The sequence below is a fragment of the Ranitomeya imitator genome, chromosome 6 (assembly GCF_032444005.1).
Source record: "Ranitomeya imitator isolate aRanImi1 chromosome 6, aRanImi1.pri, whole genome shotgun sequence".
Lineage (NCBI taxonomy): Eukaryota > Metazoa > Chordata > Amphibia > Anura > Dendrobatidae > Ranitomeya > Ranitomeya imitator.
This window is the reverse complement of record NC_091287.1, coordinates 130,330,013-130,347,767: the sequence shown is the minus strand read 5'-3', so window position 1 is coordinate 130,347,767 and position 17,755 is coordinate 130,330,013. Positions and strand designations below refer to the sequence as shown.

Sequence of the window (17,755 nt, the reverse complement as noted above, 5' to 3'; positions counted from 1 at the left end):
TTTGGTAAAACAAAAATTGTCACTTACTGTATGCCAAGGGCCAAATTTTCATTCAAAACCTAGGGTTAGGTTAATTGTAGGGTACTCTCGCATCTAAAGAGAGGATTCAGACAAATTATTCTAGTGACACTCGGCTCAAACTGTTTGATCCGAATGTTATCCAACTGTGATCGGATTCTTTCGCATGAAAGAATCACAGCACAGGTAAGACGACATAGAATTTCTCCATCTTCTCCACGCATGTACATCGGACTGCACTCAGATGACATCTGAGTGCAGTGCAAAGTTTTACAAGCACTCAGACTTGTATGGGTGCTCGTGGTCTGATTTGTGGAGCCACTTGCTGAATGCTGCAATTGTTTTTCTCATGCTGAATAAGAAGAAACAGTGATATTACTTACTGGTAATGTGTTTTTTCGTAACACATGACGGCACCACTGGAATATAGGGTGCCATCATGGGTGACTGAAAAATATCGCCGATCTGCACTGCTCCATAGTATGACAATAGGCCATGTGCCATCTGATAAAACATAGGAAAGCACTTGTCCAAGTTCTACGCTAGTATGAGCGAGCCTTTAATAAGGGGTTGTCTCATCAGTCACAAAAAAGGCAGCCAGCAGGACTGATTGTCCGACGTCCAGCTTCCAACTATACAAGTCTGCCAGGGTAAGAACTGATCAGCCGCATAGTCAGTGATGCTGGGTACTACACACCACTTCAGTGCGCACGTGTGGGTCCCCGATAGACCCTGCCCAAGTGCGGTATTTTAGGAGTTCAGCTACGTCGGCCAACCGTGACAACCCAATAAATCACACTCCTATGACTAAATGAGCGGGTACAATAACACGATATAAAGTGCTTTATCCACATGATTACAGCTCCATTTTTAATGAACGACGCACTGGGGACAGTTTACATGCTACAAAAGCACATGACAGGTGCCCCGCAGTTGTCCCCATGGCACAAGGTGTCTTCCAGTTACCATATAACGGTCTGTTCCTACGGACATGGTAGATTTGCAGTCTCTCCGATTTGACAGTTCGCAGACAATGATTACACAGTGGTGACATACACTCGGCAGCACACGCTCTATGGCTGCCGTATGAATAGAGGAGGCAGGCGGCACAGTTAGGACATGAAGCAGTGTGGACGCATTTTAACAACTGCCTGACGTGGAAATCTACGCCAAGGCAAACAGTACAAGCCTCCAACCGCACCCATGTGTGCCCGGTCCATGTAAGGCAGTGTGTGACTGGTGACAGCTTTATAGGCCCGCAATCACCGACCAGACGTCCGGCCACTATGGCATGGATAGATATGTGAATGTTCCACCTCCGTCACTGACAGCCATCAAACCCCTTCACAATAGTGAGGAGTGAAGCACTTCTCAACTCCTTGGGATTTTAGACTTAGGCAACACTTGACTGTCCCTGTGCATTACCAGACCTGTCCGTCAGCCAGCGCCATGGAGTAACCCTCGTCAGAAGACATCAGCACAAGAGCAGTGAGGTCCGCAGCATTTTATTAATACAGGCCACTGTAGAAGATCAGGTCACTAGTCCTATCAGCAGCCATGTTTAGGACGGCAGCGCTGTACAGGCCATCTACTAACATCCTGGATTTTACTGCAAAGTTCAAAACGTTTTCTCAACTCCTTCATTTTATTTCAAAAGCAGCTGAGAATGCTCAAAGGGAATCGGTCATCACTTTCTGCTTCCTGATCTGAGAGCAGCATGATGTAAGGGCAGACACCCAGATTCCAGCTATGTAGCACTTACTGAGCTGCTGCAGATCTAGCAGTTCGCTGCATGTGGAGCACTAGATCACCCTGCCCACGTCACCAATTGGCAGCTTTAGGCAAAGGGCTACATGATGACTGGCGGTGAGACCGGGCACACGATGACACTGCAGTGCAATACAAGTGAGTGAGCTTAACAAGAGGTCCAACCTAGTTTTCATATTCATGACTCGTTTATCGCAGACCTCGTGGTCGCGACAACATTCACTTGTATTGCACTGCAAAGTAGCAGCAGCACCGAGAAAGCCTTGGTTGCGCTATATTTTTTAGTCCAAGTTGCCATGTAGCCCAATGTGTACACTGTGCATAGACAGAAAGCTGCCAATCCGTGACAGGCGTGGGGTTACACAGAGCTCATGAATATGGAGTACTAAAAGCCAGCAGGATTACTAGCCCTTTAGTTATAATCTCCTACTAATTAAACAGTAATTTAATTTAAAAAACCTACAGCAATCAGCCCAGAAAGTGACCCAACTCTGGAATCAGGGTCTCTCTCTCTACATTATGCTACTCTCAGATTAGGTGGCAAAAAAGAGAATTTGTCACTTGCCATAAATCATTTTCTAACTTGGAGCAAGGGCTTATTCTCAAGGAGCATTTGGGGTTATTTTTATGTGACTTTATGCAGAAAATAAGATTCAGCCTTTAACAGTAGCAGCAAAAAAAACCAAAACAACTAAACATGATTTATGCTGTGTTCTTCTGATCATTATCAGTCTTAACATGCATATAAAAAAAATCAGCGTGAATAAATAAAGGCTATGTGTGAACATAGCCTAAATGTCACTGTTCTGAATATTTTTTATCCAGGTTACCTCCGATATGGCCACCTCTTCCCTAAACGTCACTCATCTATTTAGCCAAGTAGACTTCTCTTCTCTAGATGAGTGTTCCTGACAGGGCCGTATTTGCCATTAGGCACTTGAGGGCACGTGCCTTGGGCGGGATGATGCGGGGGGTGGCACCAGAGCAAGGTTTTTTTTTTTTTGTTTTAAATTTAAGTCCTTGGTCACCTCCCGACCGACCCTCAGCCAACCGAACCCCCGCCCCCCCCCCCCCCCCGGGCGCCCGCCCACCTGCCTCCCACCCTCCTTGAGGACGTCATACTCAGCCTGCTCCAGCAATGCCTGGTCTCAGCGTCTGCAGCTCGTCCTGAGTGAGCGGTCACATGGTACCGCTCATTAAGGTCATGAATATGGGCAGATGAAGGAGGACGGAGAGCCGAGCCATGCATCATGGGAGCAGGAGGGAGGGGGAGGGATTAAGAGAAGAGCCATGCATACAGGAGGAGGGGAATATGAGACATGCATACAGGATGGGATGGGAGGGAGGTGAGCCACGCATAATGGGAATGGGGGGGGGGGGGGGGGGGGGATATGAGCCCCATGCATACCGGAGGGGGAGGGATATGAGCCATGCACACAGGAGGGGGGGGGGGGAATATGAGCCATGCATATGGGATGGGGGGGGAGATGAGCCATGCATACAGGGGGAATATGAGCCATGCATACAGGACAGGGGGGGGGGGAATATGAGCCATGCATACAAGATGGGAGGGGGGCATTATACAGTATTGAGCATCATGTGGGGCCATTATACAGTATGCAGCATCATGTGTGGCCATTATACATTATAGAGCATCATGTGTGGCCATTATACAGTATTGAGCATCACGTGGGGCCATTATACAGTATTGAGCATCATGTGGGGCCATTATACAGTATTGAGCATCATGTGGGGCCATTATACAGTATGCAGCATCATGTGTGGCCATTATACATTATAGAGCATCATGTGTGGCCATTATACAGTATTGAGCATCACGTGGGGCCATTATACAGTATTGAGCATCATGTGGGGCCATTATACAGTATTGAGCATCATGTGGGGCCATTATACAGTATTGAGCATCATGTGGGGCCATTATACAGTACTAGATGGTGCCCGATTCTAACATATCGGGTATTTTAGAATATGTAGGTAGTATATAGCACAGGCTACGTACTATATTGCACAGTGACGTAGTATATAACAGAGCTACGTAGTATGTGACACAGCGTACATAGTATATAGCAGAGCTACGTAGTATATAACAGCCACAAAGTGTATTGCACAGCTACATAGTGTATTGCACAGGCACATAGTATATTGGTCAGCCACGTAGTATATAGCAGAGCCACGTAGTATATAACATAGCCACGTAGTATATCGTAGTATATTGCACTGCCACTTAGTATATTGCACAGTCGACGTAGTATATAACAGAACCGACACAGCCACATTGTATATTGCACAGCTACGTAGTATATAGCACAGCCACGTAGTATATTGCCCAGCTACATCGTATATAGCACAGAGATGTAGTATATAACATAGCCCACGCAGTATGTAACACAGCCCACGTAGTATATAGCAATGTGGGCACTATATGCGTGGTTAAAAAAAAAGACAAAAAAAGAAAAAAAAAAAAAAAAAAAAAAAGGTTATTCTCAACCTTACAGCATCGCCTCCTGTCCTCGGCAGTGCAAGCGGCAGGTTCCGGTCACAAGGATGCTATGCGAGAAGGACCTGCCATGACGTCACGGTCATGTGACCGCGACGTCATCACAGGTCCTGCGCTCATACCAATACTAGGTTCGGAAGCTGCCGCGTGCACCCCACACAGGCGCCAGGACTTCAAGGGGCCTTCGGAAGGTGAGTATATGTCTATTTTTTATTATTATTTGTAACATTAGATCGTTTTAACTATTGATGCTGCATACGCAGCATCAATAGTAAAAAGTTGGTCACACAGGGTTAATAGCTGCGTTAACGGAGTGCATTACACTGCGGTCCGTTAACTCTGGCATTAACCCTGTGTGAGCGCTCAGCGCTGACTGCAGGGCAGTAAAGCAGCAGCCATTTCGCTGCCAGACTATGGCCGTCACTGATTGGTCGTGGCAATGGTCGTGGGCGTTTTGCCACGACCAATCAGCGACTTGGATTTCCATGACAGACAGAGGCCTCGACAAATGAATATCCGTGACAGACAGACGGAAGTGACCCTTAGACAATTATATAGTAGATGGAGCATCATGTGTGGCCATTATACAGTAAGGAGCATCATGTGGTGTCATTATACAATATGGAGAACTGTGTGCGGCCATTATAGAGTATGGAGCATCATGTGTGATGGCCGTTATACAGTATTGAGCATCATGTGTGGCCATATTTGTTTTTGTTTACAATTATTGTTTATGAAACCGTGTGATCAGCAGTGCTAAATGGGTGTGGTTGGGACGAGGATATGGGTGTGACTAGTGAAATGGGTGTGGTCAGAGGCGTGACATAAAATTTGCCGCGGCGTACTACACGCGCCGCAAACTTTATACCTTTTTCCCTTTTCCAAAAGTTGGGAGGTATGGTACCACATTTGCCAGATCATGGCAAGTGCTGCAAATCCCATAGGGAATAAATGAGGCCAAACGCAGTGTTGCTGTAAGTGATCCGTTACGCGGCAGATGCAGAAAAACTGCCGGATCTGCTGCAAAAGGCGACTTTCACATCAGCGATTCTTGCCAAAGTCACTGCCGATAGTGTCATACTCACCAATGGGGAGGCAGCAATAAAAGTGCCTAGGGCAGCAGAAACTCTAAATACGGCCCTGGTCCCTGGGGACCACGTCCTGTTGGCTAAAAACCGAGTAGGCCGAGATACAGGTAAGAGGGGGCCAAATATCATGGAAAGAAGGAACAAAGAAAAATAAACAAAACCAGACCCAAAAAAGAAGAGGCATCTACATCGGGTAAAAGAGGTGCGGCATTTCTCTCTTCCAGCCGGGCAGATAAATGACCGATGCAATCAACTCGTCTCCACTATGGGCTTCCAAAGCAGTCACATGTGCACATGGCAGGAACACGATACAGAGCGCATAGATTTTTCACTTTTTTGGCATTCTGAGTGTTGTTTTTTTAAAGTGTGTGTGTGTGTGTGTGTGTGTGTGTGTGTGTGTGTGTGTGTGTGTGTGTGTGTGTGTGTGTGTGTGTGTGTGTGTGTGTGTGTGTGTGTGTGTGTGTGTGGAAAAGATGTTCATCTACTCATACTAGTCAGTGCAATTTGAAGTAAATATAGAAAAAAATCATATGGCACCCCAAAAATATATATACATTATGTTTATCCTCTTGATATATTGAAGTCATCATATTATAATGGCACTGCATTGTGTACTTCCAATTGCTCATCTTGCCTTTCTACCCAGATAAGGCTTCTGTCTTCCATTAGGTCTATAACACCAGGTGATTAATAATAGAGCTTAGAAGGATTCAGCTAGTCAATGTAGAAACAGGAGGTCAATTTTCCCTGCATGACTCATGAGTCACTGCAAAAGTCTCTGTCAGTGGAAGAAGGGAGCAGCTGGGTCAGGAGTTGGAGAGGGGAATGATAAATACAGGGACAAGAGTCTTCCTGTTTCTACATAAAGCAGAAAAAAGACTACCAGTTAGAAAGGCAAAATTAGCAAAAGTAAGTAAACAGCACTATATAATATAAGGATTGCAGTCATTACATAGTACGGTGTACTTACAATTGCTCATTTTGACTTTCTACCCAGCTAATTACTTCTTTGCTCTATGTAGCAAAAGGAAGTCTTGTCCCTGCATTTATCATTCCCCTCTTCAAGTCCTGACCCAGGTGCTCTCTTCTCTCCCTATCAGAGACTTTTGCAGTGACTTATGACTCATACAGGTAAAATTGACCTCCTCTTTCTACATAGAGCTTAGAAGAATTCAGCTAATCAGTTTTGAATCACGAGATGTCATCGATCCTATGGAAAGAGATTAGCTGGGTAGAAAGGCAAAATGAGCAATTGTAAGTACACAGTGCTATATAATATGATCTTTGCAATATATTAAAAGGAACCTGTCACCCCGGTTTTTCAGTACGAGATAAAAATACTGTTAAATAGGGCCTGAGCTGTGTGTTACTATAGTGTATTTTGTGTACCCCGATTCCACCCCTAAGCTGCCGAAATAACTTACCAAAGTCGCCGTTTTCGCCTGTCAATCAGGCTGGTCAGGTCAGATGGGCGTGGCGACATCGCTGGTTCTTCCCCCAGATCTTGCATATATTTCCGTTGGTGGCGTAGTGGTTTGCGCATGCCCATCTTCTGAATCCACTGGGCAGGAGAAGAAAAAACGCGCGATCGGCGCTATTTCCCTGGTGATCTGTGGGGGCGGCCATCTTCCTGAGGCCGCGCGTGCGCATATGGACTCCTCTGCTGCCCGGGGCTTCACGCGCGGCATCCCGCGGCCATTTTCCTGAAGTTGAGATGCAAACTCGGCTTCAGGAAAATGGCCGCCGCGATCTCCATCTGCGCACGCGCGGCATCCCGCGGCCATTTTCCTGAAGCCCCGGGCAGCAGAGGAGTCCATATGCGCACGCGCGGCCTCAGGAAGATGGCCGCCCCCACAGATCACCAGGGAAATAGCGCCGATCGCGCGTTTTTTCTTCTCCTGCCCAGTGGATTCAGAAGATGGGCATGCGCAAACCACTATGCCACCAACGGAAATACATGCAAGATCTGGGGGAAGATACAGCGATGTCGCCACGCCCATCTGACCTGACCAGCCTGATTGACAGGCGAAAACGGCGACTTTGGTAAGTTATTTCGGCAGCTTAGGGGGTGGAATCAGGGTACACAAAATACACTATAGTAACGCACAGCTCAGGCCCTATGTAACAGTATTTTTATCTCGTACAGAAAAACCGGGGTGACAGGTTCCCTTTAAGATAATATAAACTTTGATGAGACTGCTTCTTTAAGCAACACCTGGGTGGTGGCTTGACCCACATTGGCAATTCAGAAAAAAAGAATGGAAACCACACAGACCTGTGTGTGCTCGCATACTTGCTGGAAGATGGCCATCTACCCATCAATGATCTTATATTGGCATCCTATGAGACATTTAAAGCACCACTCCCGGAAATTTTTATTTTTCAGTACTGGAATGGCGCTTTAACCGTAAGCCCCCTGTCCCCAGTTTTATACTCACCTTCCGGTGGCTTCACCTTTTACGGACGATGGTCAGGTCCCACGACACCATCTTGTGCCTGTAACTTCTGAGTGGCCAGAAATCAGAAGTTACATCACAAGATCTCAATGCAAGTTTATGAAAGCAAGAATCAGACAGATTTATTGAAAAGTGACCTCCGGCGCATTTAATGAATCTCTGGAGCAGCCGGTAGGTCACTTTTTGCCAGAGACCGACACTGGAAAAGGATGAAGTCGTGGGAAGGAGAGTATCAGACACGGGAATTACATTTAAAGCACCACTCCAGCAGTGCAATAAAAAGCAACACTGGAGTGGTGCTTTAATTACATGACATCTGGAGCATGGCGTTACGTAGTTATACTGGAGGCCAAGATTGAAACGACTGTGCTAAGCATGGTCATCATCAACATGAATGTGGAACGATGAAGTGACAGATGTTTTATGGCTTTCATAGCTCAGTCCTCCAAATATCCTGTGTGTTGTAGGGTATAGAATACCTGCTTACTACAAAAACCCCATCTAAAATATAACTTTTATTCAGTCAATAATAAAAATAACCTAAATACCTACTCAATGAAGGGGATATGGTGTGGGCTACACTCTGCATATTATCCTCTAAGCACAGATTGATCTAGGAGTTATAAAAATAATATAGTAGCATTACTCCAAGTGTTTATTATCACTGAAGACTTCCTTGGGTGGTAGATGGCCCTTTATAGCATAGATTTTTCAATACTTTTTCGTGTTTTCTTTGCGCACACTGCATCACCTTCATGGAGTAGGTATTCAGGTTATTTTTATTAACTGAATAAAAGTTATATTTTAGATAGGGTTTTTGGTAGTAAGCAGTCTTTCATAGCTCAGAGAAAAGGTAATGAACTGGAAAAGTGGCACTGAATGAGAATGGTGACTTTGCAAAAAGAACAATCTTATCCATAACCTATTACACTAGAAAAAAAAAAAAAATGTCCAACTTTTTTATTTTTTTTTATTTTTTAGAACAGACAAGCCTCCTGACAAATCTGTATCAGTAAATGATTGTACCAAAAAAATACAGCATGATGAGAGGGGGTGCTGCTGCCTGTGGTGGGGTGCGTCAGCACAAACTGACATCTGCTGCCCATGGCAGAAGACATGCCCCGTCACAGGGGAAGATAACGCCCAATTGTCAATTGATAAACATCTAGGAAAAATTACAAAAGATCAGCACAAATATATATATATATATATATATATAAAAAAAAAGAGCTTCAGATTTGTTATTTTCTGGGGGAATACAAGCATTTACTAAGCAGTTATACCAGGAGAGCTGCCAGACACTACTCGAAGGAAATGGAGTCTCATGTCTACTAATTATCCACCAGAACCTTTTAATTAATGCGTACAAGTTCAGTATTTTTGCACCTAAAAAATCTGTTGCAAATGATGGGAGTTTTGACGGCATCTCCCCCCTTTCATTTGAATGGGTGAAAAATGCAGAGAAGAATCGACAAGCTGTAGATGGAAACCGGCTTCAAATCTGCAAGGAAAAAATCTGCGATGCGTACATGAGATTTCAGAAGTCTCAGGTCACTTTGCTGGTATGGTAAAATATTAATTATGGAGGCAAAACACACAAAGTGTGAACATAACCAAACGCACCAAAGAAAGACTCAATGATAAGCTAAGAACGGCTCCATACACATGTGAAGACCCGATCATCTCACAGAATCATACAATAAGGCCTTGTCAAGCGAGGTTACCTTACCACATGGTTCCTTAGCATCAATATCTTCTTATTTCATGAAATTACAAGCCTGTATAGAGTGGGAAAATGTGACATACAGTCAACATAAAAAGACGGTACAATGAAGTCAGGTTAACCATTAAGGATACGTGTACAGTTCCATGTATCTAGATTTTGCCATACTCTGTCGAGTGTAAACTTGTTGGATCCCGGCCCGCAGGTCATCCCAGATCTGGTCCAAGCCAATCTGTTTAAGTCCATGAGGATTTTGGCTCCTGTTAGATGACATTTTCTCTTTCCCTATCGTGTCTGTCGTGCCCAGTTCAAAGTCTTTTAGTGCAAAAACTTCGTAAAGTGAACTAATTAATCCTCCATAAGATGATGGCACATTCCAAACTATTCAGGCGATACCTTGGGGTAACAATTGGGTTGTGTCAGAAAACCTGAAAGGCAATAATAAAAGGTTAGGCACTTGGAGAAGGCAAAGCACTAACACATTTTTCTTTTGTGTGTACACATTTTTATTATATTTATATACAGTGTGTCTGTAAAGTCATGGTGCACTTTTGACCAGTCACAGGATCTATCAAACTGGCGGATAGACCCAAACGATGAACGTTTGCTACAGATATGCTTCATGAGATCGACAATGATGTAAGATTTTTGCAGAAGGTTGTGTTTAGCGATGAGGCGACCTTCCATATCTGTGGACATGTTCATCGCCATAACGTCCGAATATGGGCTGTAGAACATCCTCATGCCTCTGTTGAGTATGAACGTAACACCCGCAAAGTGAATGTGTGGTGTGGCCTGATGCATGATAAGCCTACACAGAGCGGTCTGTGACACAAAAACCTATCTTGACATGTTGGAATTGTATGCAGTGCCACAATTTCCAGAAGGTGTCATCTTTCAACAGGACGGCGCTCCTCCACACTACGCCACCATTGTTTGTGAGTTTCTGGATAGAACATTCCCCAGGCGGTGGATAGGCAGGTGTTCTGTCAAGCCACCACCCGGATCCCCGGATCTGACGCCCTTAAGGTACCGTCACACTGGACGATATCGCTAGCGATCCGTGACGTTGCAGCGTCCTGGCTAGCGATATCGTCCAGTGTGACAGGCAGCAGCGATCAGGCCCCTGCTGTGATATCGCTGGTCGGGGAAGAAAGGCCAGAACTTTGTTTCGTCACTGGATCTCCCGCTGACATCGCTGAATCGGTGTGTGTGACGCCGATTCAGCGATGTCTTCGCTGGTAACCAGGGTAAACATCAGGTTACTAAGCGCAGGGCCGCGCTTAGTAACCCGATGTTTACCCTGGTTACCATCGTTAAAGTAAAAAAAACAACCACTACATACTTACCTACCGCTGTCTGTTCCCGGCGCTGTGCTTCTCTGCACTCCTCCTGCACTCACTGTGAGCACAGCGGCCGGAAAGCAGAGCGGTGACGTCACCACTCTGCTTTCCGGCTGCCCGGCGCTCACAGCCAGAGCAGAGAAGCACAGCGCCGGGGACAGACAGCGGTAGGTAAGTATGTAGTGGTTGTTTTTTTTACTTTAACGATGGTAACCAGGGTAAACATCGGGTTACTAAGCGCGGCCCTGCGCTTAGTAACCCGATGTTTACCCTGGTTACCGGCATCGTTGGTCGCTGGAGAGCGGTCTGTGTGACAGCTCTCCAGCGACGCTGCAGCGATCCGGATCGTTGTCGGTATCGCTGCAGCGTCGCTTAGTGTGACGGTACCTTTAGACTTTTACTTTTGGAGTTATGTGAAGCAACATGTGTACATTGAACAAATCAACGACATTAATCATTTAAAACAGAGAATCAGACGTTATTCACTCTGTTACACCAGACGTCCTTACCCGTGTGTTGCAAGAGCTTCACTATCATTTGGATGTGTGTAGGGCAACAAATGGAGCCCACATCGAAACTGCACTGAATAGGTATGAAACTGGGAGAGTTTTATTTTATTTGGAGCAGATTTCACATTTCTATTGTTCTTTGTTGCTTTCCAGTGACTGGTCAAAAGTGCACCATGACTTTACGGACACACTGTATATTACACACACACGCCCCTATCAACTAGTCCATTTTTTTAAATTTAGGTTACTTGCTAAAATGGCACCATCATATTCTGCAGCGTTTTACAGACAATCACTGTCCCCACTGGGGCTCAAGCTAAATTCCCTACCAGTTTGTCCTTGGAGTGTGGAAGGAAACAGGAGGAAACCCACACAAATATGTGGAGAACATAAACTCTCTGCAGATTTTGTCCTTCATGGAATGTGAACCCAGGACCCCAGTGTTTCAAGGCTGCAGTGCTAACCACTGAGCCACCGTGCTGCCACGGCACCTGCAGCACCTTTACAGGAAGTTTGCCTTCACTGGTTTTGAGCCACGTTTCCAATCAGTGCTCTGTAGTAACCTGGATATGGGCTCCCCACATCCACAGCTGTCTGTTTACAATGAATAGGGCACATCCGTAGAATGGACAGCATGTCGCAGGGGCTTCTTCAATTAAGTAGTATTGATTTTGATTGTCACCTGTAAATGTTGTCTGAAAAGAAATGACAACTCAAACATCAATGCAATTACACAAAAGTATTCTGGCGAGTAGGGGACCATTTTTAAGGGTTGCCTACTCCCATAAGTTTTTCTTACAAGCAGCTTACGATGGTGTAAAACAGCAAACACTTAACCCCTTCACAACACCCTCCGTACATGTATGGCGCCACGGGAGGTGCGTTCCCAAACCGCCATACATGTACAGAGGAATTATCAGTGGGTGTCCGCTATACATTATAGCTCACACTATGCATAAATGGCCACGATTGGTGCTACTGCTCATCGTGGGCATTTAACCCCTCTGATGCCACTGTCAATAGTGAAAGCGATATCGACTGATTGTTTCCAAGGCAACCCCGGCCAAAAAATGGCTGTGGGGACACCCAGGTACGGTGGCTTGTAAGTTCCTGATCAGAGCAGAAACGGACTCTTCATCCCTGTGTGCAAAACATTGATCTAATGCCCCACAAAGCAAAGGTCATTGGTAAGTTGATGGCCCATCCAAAAACAAGGTTAAAAAAAAAAAAAAAAAAAAAAAAAATTCAAAATTGTAAGAATATTAGTGTTTCCCTGAAAATAAGCCCTACTCAGATAAGCTGTAGCAGGATTTTTCAGCCTTTTTGAAGTACGCTTGAAATGTAAGCCCTACTCCAAAAGTAGCCTTAATTGCTGTTTAAATGAGGAAGTGTCCATTTAGCTAAAAAATAAAAGGGAAAATACAGCATAATAATGATTAAAGAAAGCAGACACCTCAAAGAAGGAGAAAAAAAAAAAAACACATGAAAAAATGTACCAATAGAATAAAAAAAAAAAAAAAATACCTTCTGGTCGCTACTTTTTAAGTGTGATTACTTCCGTCTGGTTGTTGTGATGCCATTCTCTTGGCGATTTCAGTAAACCGGAAGCAAATGGTTGTCAGCTATAAGGATAAAAATTGTGTTTGACATTGTTTTATCCCTTTATGTGCTAGTTTTCAACATTTGCTAGGCCAAATGTTTTGCATATTTTGTCATGGGTAGTCGAATATTGCATTTTTTTTTTTGTTTCTGTTTTTCGGTTAAAACATTGCAAACACAAAGCCAAATGTATCACCAGATGTCAGGAAGCTAATTATTCCGAGAATTAAGTCAGGCAAAAGCCAAATAAGAGCTATGGAATTCAACTGCTCTCAGAGTCAAATTATATATATAACTGTGGTGCGACAGCACGAGTTCTAGTCAAGAAGCCTTTAATCTCTGCAAAGAACCAGAAGGTCCACATTGAGTTTGCCAAAGAACACAGCCAATGGAAAGAGTCAGATTGATCCAAGATGTTGTGGTCAGATGAATACAAGTTCAATCTGTTTGGTAGTGATGGCAAGCATTATATACACCGCCCAATTGGAAAACATAATTATGTAAGGTACAAAACACCTACAGTGAAACATGGTGGAGGCAATATCATAGTTTGGGGCTGCTTTTCTGCATCTGCCATAGGCCTTCTGCATAGAATTGATGAAAATATGAATGCTACTATGTACAAGGATAAAGAGGAGAATGTAATGCTGCCACATGATAAAACCAAAGTAGGCAGGGACTGGAAATTCCAGCAAGACAATGTTCTAAGCACACATTCAATTTAGTCAAAAGTTGGTTAGCAAAAAAAGGCTTGCAGGTTACAATGGCCAAGCCAATCACCTGAAACCCTACAGAGGACCTTTGTGATGAGTTAGGGCGATGAGTTGGGGCCCGTCCCCATAGCAATAAAGATAAATTGTTTGCAGATTTGCAAATGGAATGGAGCAAGATCCCTCAGGATGTCTTGAATATTCTAGTGGCTTCAATGCCCCGTCGGTGTGGTGCAGTAATTAAAGCAAGAGGTTATGCTACAAAATACTAAGTTATGGCATTGTAAACAATGAATTATTCTCTATGTTGTGATCAATAAATAGTATATGGAACATTTTTGGCAGTAAGTTTTGTTTAAATAACTATACCCACCGTGTATACTCGAGTATAAGCCGAGACCCCTAATTTTGCCACAAAAGACTGGGAAAACTTAATGACTCGAGTATAAGCCTAGGGTGGAAAATGCAGCAGCTACTGGTAAATGTCAAAAGTAAAAATAGATAGCAATAAAAGTAAAATTAATTGAGACATCAGTAGGTTAAGTGTTTTTGAATATCCATATTGAATCAGGAGCCCCATATAATGCTCCATAAAGTTTATGATGGCCCCATAAGATGCTCTATATTAAAACATGCCCCATATAATCCTGCATAAAGGTTAATAATGGCCCCATAAGATGCTCCATACAGACACTTGCCCCATATAATGCTCCACAAACGGTAATTACGGCCCCATAAGATGCTCCATACAGACATTTGCCCAATATAATGCTGCACAAATGCTGATTATGGCCCCATAAGATGCTCCATAAAGATATTTGCCCAATGTAATGCTGCACAAACGTTATGGCCCCATAAGATGCTCCATACAGACACGTGCCCCATATATACCGTAATGCTCCACAAACGTTAATTATGGCTCCATACAGACACTTGCCCCATATAGTGCTACACAAACGTTATGGCTCCATACAGACACTTGCCCCATACAGTGCTGCACAAACGTTATGGCCCCATACAGACACTTGCCCCATACAGTGCTGCACAAACGTTATGGCCCCATAGATGCTCCATACAGACACTTGCCCCATTTCTGTTGCTGCGATATAAAAAAAAAAAAATAAAAAAAATCACATACTCACCTCTCTGTCGCTCAGGCGCCGGGCACTTTCAATATTCACCTGCTCCCCGTTTCGGCGCCGCTCTGTCTTCAGCGTCTTCTGCACTGACTTTCAGGCAGAGGGCACGCACTAACCACATCATGCCCCCTGAGCGTCACTGCAGAAGACGTTGAAGACAGAGCGGCGGCTGGAACGGGGAGCAGGTGAATATCGCGCAGCACTCCCCTCCCCATTATACTCACCTGCTTCTGGCACTGTGCAGTCCCTGGTTCCCCGGCGCCCCAGCTTCATCCTGTAATGAGCGGTCACCGTTACCGCTCATTACAGTAATAAATATGTGGCTCCACCTCCCATAGACCATGTGACCGCTTAGTACAGGAAGAAGCTGGGGCGCCAGGAACCTGCAGGGACCGCGCCAGCAGTAGGTAAGTATAATTAGACAGCCCGCGCTCCCCCTCCCCTGCGTATGACTCGAGTATAATCCCATAGAATGTAAGCCCGCAAGGACAGGGTCCTCTCCCCTCTGTACCAGTCTGTCACTGTAAACCTGTTTACTGTAAACGATATCTATAACCCTGTATGTAACCCTTTCTCATGTACAGCACCATGGAATTAATGGTGCTATATAAATAAATAATAAATAATAAGCAGAGAGGAGGACTTTCAGCCCCAAAAAATGGGCTGAAAATCTCGGCTTATACTCGAGTATATACGGTATATTCTAAACCATGTTGGTGAAAATTAAGGTATTGCCTGACGACAACTTCCTGCACTTTCAAAACATCACCAGGAAAATGGCCTCACAACAACCAGACAGAAGTAATCCCACTTAAAAAAAAAAAAAAACCATGCTAAACTTTTGGTTGCCACTTTAATTTTAATGTAAAAATAATCAAAGTACATATTTGGTATTGCCATGTCCAGATCTATAAAAGTGTCAAACATATACAAATAGTCAGCTCACCTGTAGATCGGCTATTCCTCATCTGTTCCTGCACTGAATACCTGAGCATACCATCCACAGAAAACATACAATGAATCCAGCAGGAGTAGAATTAAAAGAAGTCTCTGTGTATTTCTTCATTTAATAGTAGTAACTATGGGAAACCACTCAGAAAATATGAAGCATAATTATATCTCACAGGATAACACACAAAATTTCAAAGTGTAGCAGCGTTATTCCGACGCGTTTCGACTGACGTCTTAATCATGACTAGTCATAATTAAGATGCAATTTTCCGATACCTGTAGTGTCATTTTTCAAGATATGGGGTTGGGTGAGGGCTTATTTTTTGCGTGCCGAGCCGATGTTTTTAACCCCTTCCCCCCTGGAGCTTTTTCCGTTTTTTTTCATTTTCGTTTTTCGCTCCCCTCCTTCCTAGAGCAATAACTTTTTTATTTTTCCGTCAATATGGCCATGTGAGGGCTTATTTTTTGTGGGAAGAGATGTACTTTTGAACGACACCATTGATTTTACCATGCCGTGTAACAGAAAACGGGAAAAAAATTCCAAGTGTGATGAAATTGCAAAAAAAGTGCAATCTCACACTTGTTTTTTGTTAGGCTTTTTTGCTAGGTTCACCAAATGCTAAAACTGACCTGCCATTATGATTCTCCAGGTCAATACGAGTTCATAGACACCAAACATGTCTAGGTTATTTTTTATGTAAGTGGTGGAAAAAAAAATTCCAAAGTTTGCTAAATAAAAAAAAAATAAAAATAAAAAAAAAAAATTGCGTGATTTTCCGATACCCGTAGCGTCTCCAATTTTCGTGATCTGGGGTCAGGTGAGGGCTTATTTTTTGCGTGCCGAGCTGGCGTTTTTAATGATACCATTTTGGTGTAGATACGTTCTTTTGATCACCTGTTATTGCATTTTAATGCAATGTCGCGGCGATCAAAAATAAAATTTGGGCATTTTGATTTTTTTTCTCGCTACGCCATTTAGCGGTCAGGTTAATCCTTTGTTTTTATGGATAGATCGGGCGATTCTGAACGCGGCGATACCAAATGTGTATGTTTGATTTTTTTTTAATTGTTTTATTTTGATTGGGTGAAATGGGGGTGATTTGAACTTTTATATATATTTTTTTAATATTTTTAAACACTTTTTTTTTAATTTTGGCATGCTTCAATAGCCTCCATAGGAGGCTAGAAGCATGCACTACACGATCGCCTCTGCTACATAGAGGTGATACACAGATCACCTCTATGTAGCAGAAATGCAGGTGTACTTTGAACGCCGACCACAGGGTGGCGCTCAAAGCAATCGGCCATCAACAACCATAGAGGTCTCAAGGAGACCTCTGGTTGTTATGGCAATGCACTGCTGACCCCCGATCATGTGACGGGGTCAGCGGTGCGAGCACTTCCGGACGCGAGCGCTAGTTAAATGCTGCTGTCAGCGCTTGACGGCGGTATTTAACTAGTTAATGGGCGCGGGCCCACCTCAAAGCAGGGGATCTGCCAGCTGACGTACTATTCCGTCAGCTGGCAGAAAGGGGTTAATGACACCATTTTGGTGCACGTACGTTCTTTTGATCGCCCCTTATTGCATTTTATTATAATGTCGCAGCGACCAAAAATAATTATTTTTTTCTCGCTACGCCGTTTAGCAATCAGGTCAATCCTTTTTTTTTTATTATTATTGATAGATCGGGTGATTCTGAACCCGGCAATAGCAAATATGTTCAAAACAAAAAATCATCAAGCATACAGTACAATAGAGGATTTTTTTTTATTGTTTTATTTTGAATGGGGCGAAAGGGGGGGCGATTTAAACTTTTGTATTTTTTTGCTCTTAATTTTTTTTTTAAATTTTTTTTTTCTTTTTTCACTTTTGCCATGCTTCAATAGCCTCCATCGGAGGCTAGAAGCTGGCATAACTCGATCAGCTTTGAAAC

The 17,755-nt window shown here is 43.8% G+C and overlaps 1 protein-coding gene across 3 annotated transcripts in view; it reads right to left on the bottom strand.

Moving 5' to 3' along the window:
- The window catches only part of LOC138642143 (cullin-1), a 101,286-nt gene that overhangs the window by 39,503 nt on the left and 44,028 nt on the right, over nt 1–17,755 (bottom strand). For 2 of the 3 annotated variants that reach the window (XM_069730094.1, XM_069730093.1), the window contains exon 2: nt 9,705–9,998. In XM_069730094.1, coding sequence (XP_069586195.1) covers nt 9,705–9,844 — 140 coding nt within the window. In that variant the 5' untranslated portion in view covers nt 9,845–9,998. Of the gene's footprint in view, nt 1–9,704; nt 9,999–12,946; nt 13,045–17,755 lie in introns of all 3 variants that reach the window. The other variant, XM_069730095.1, reaches the window with a different exon arrangement.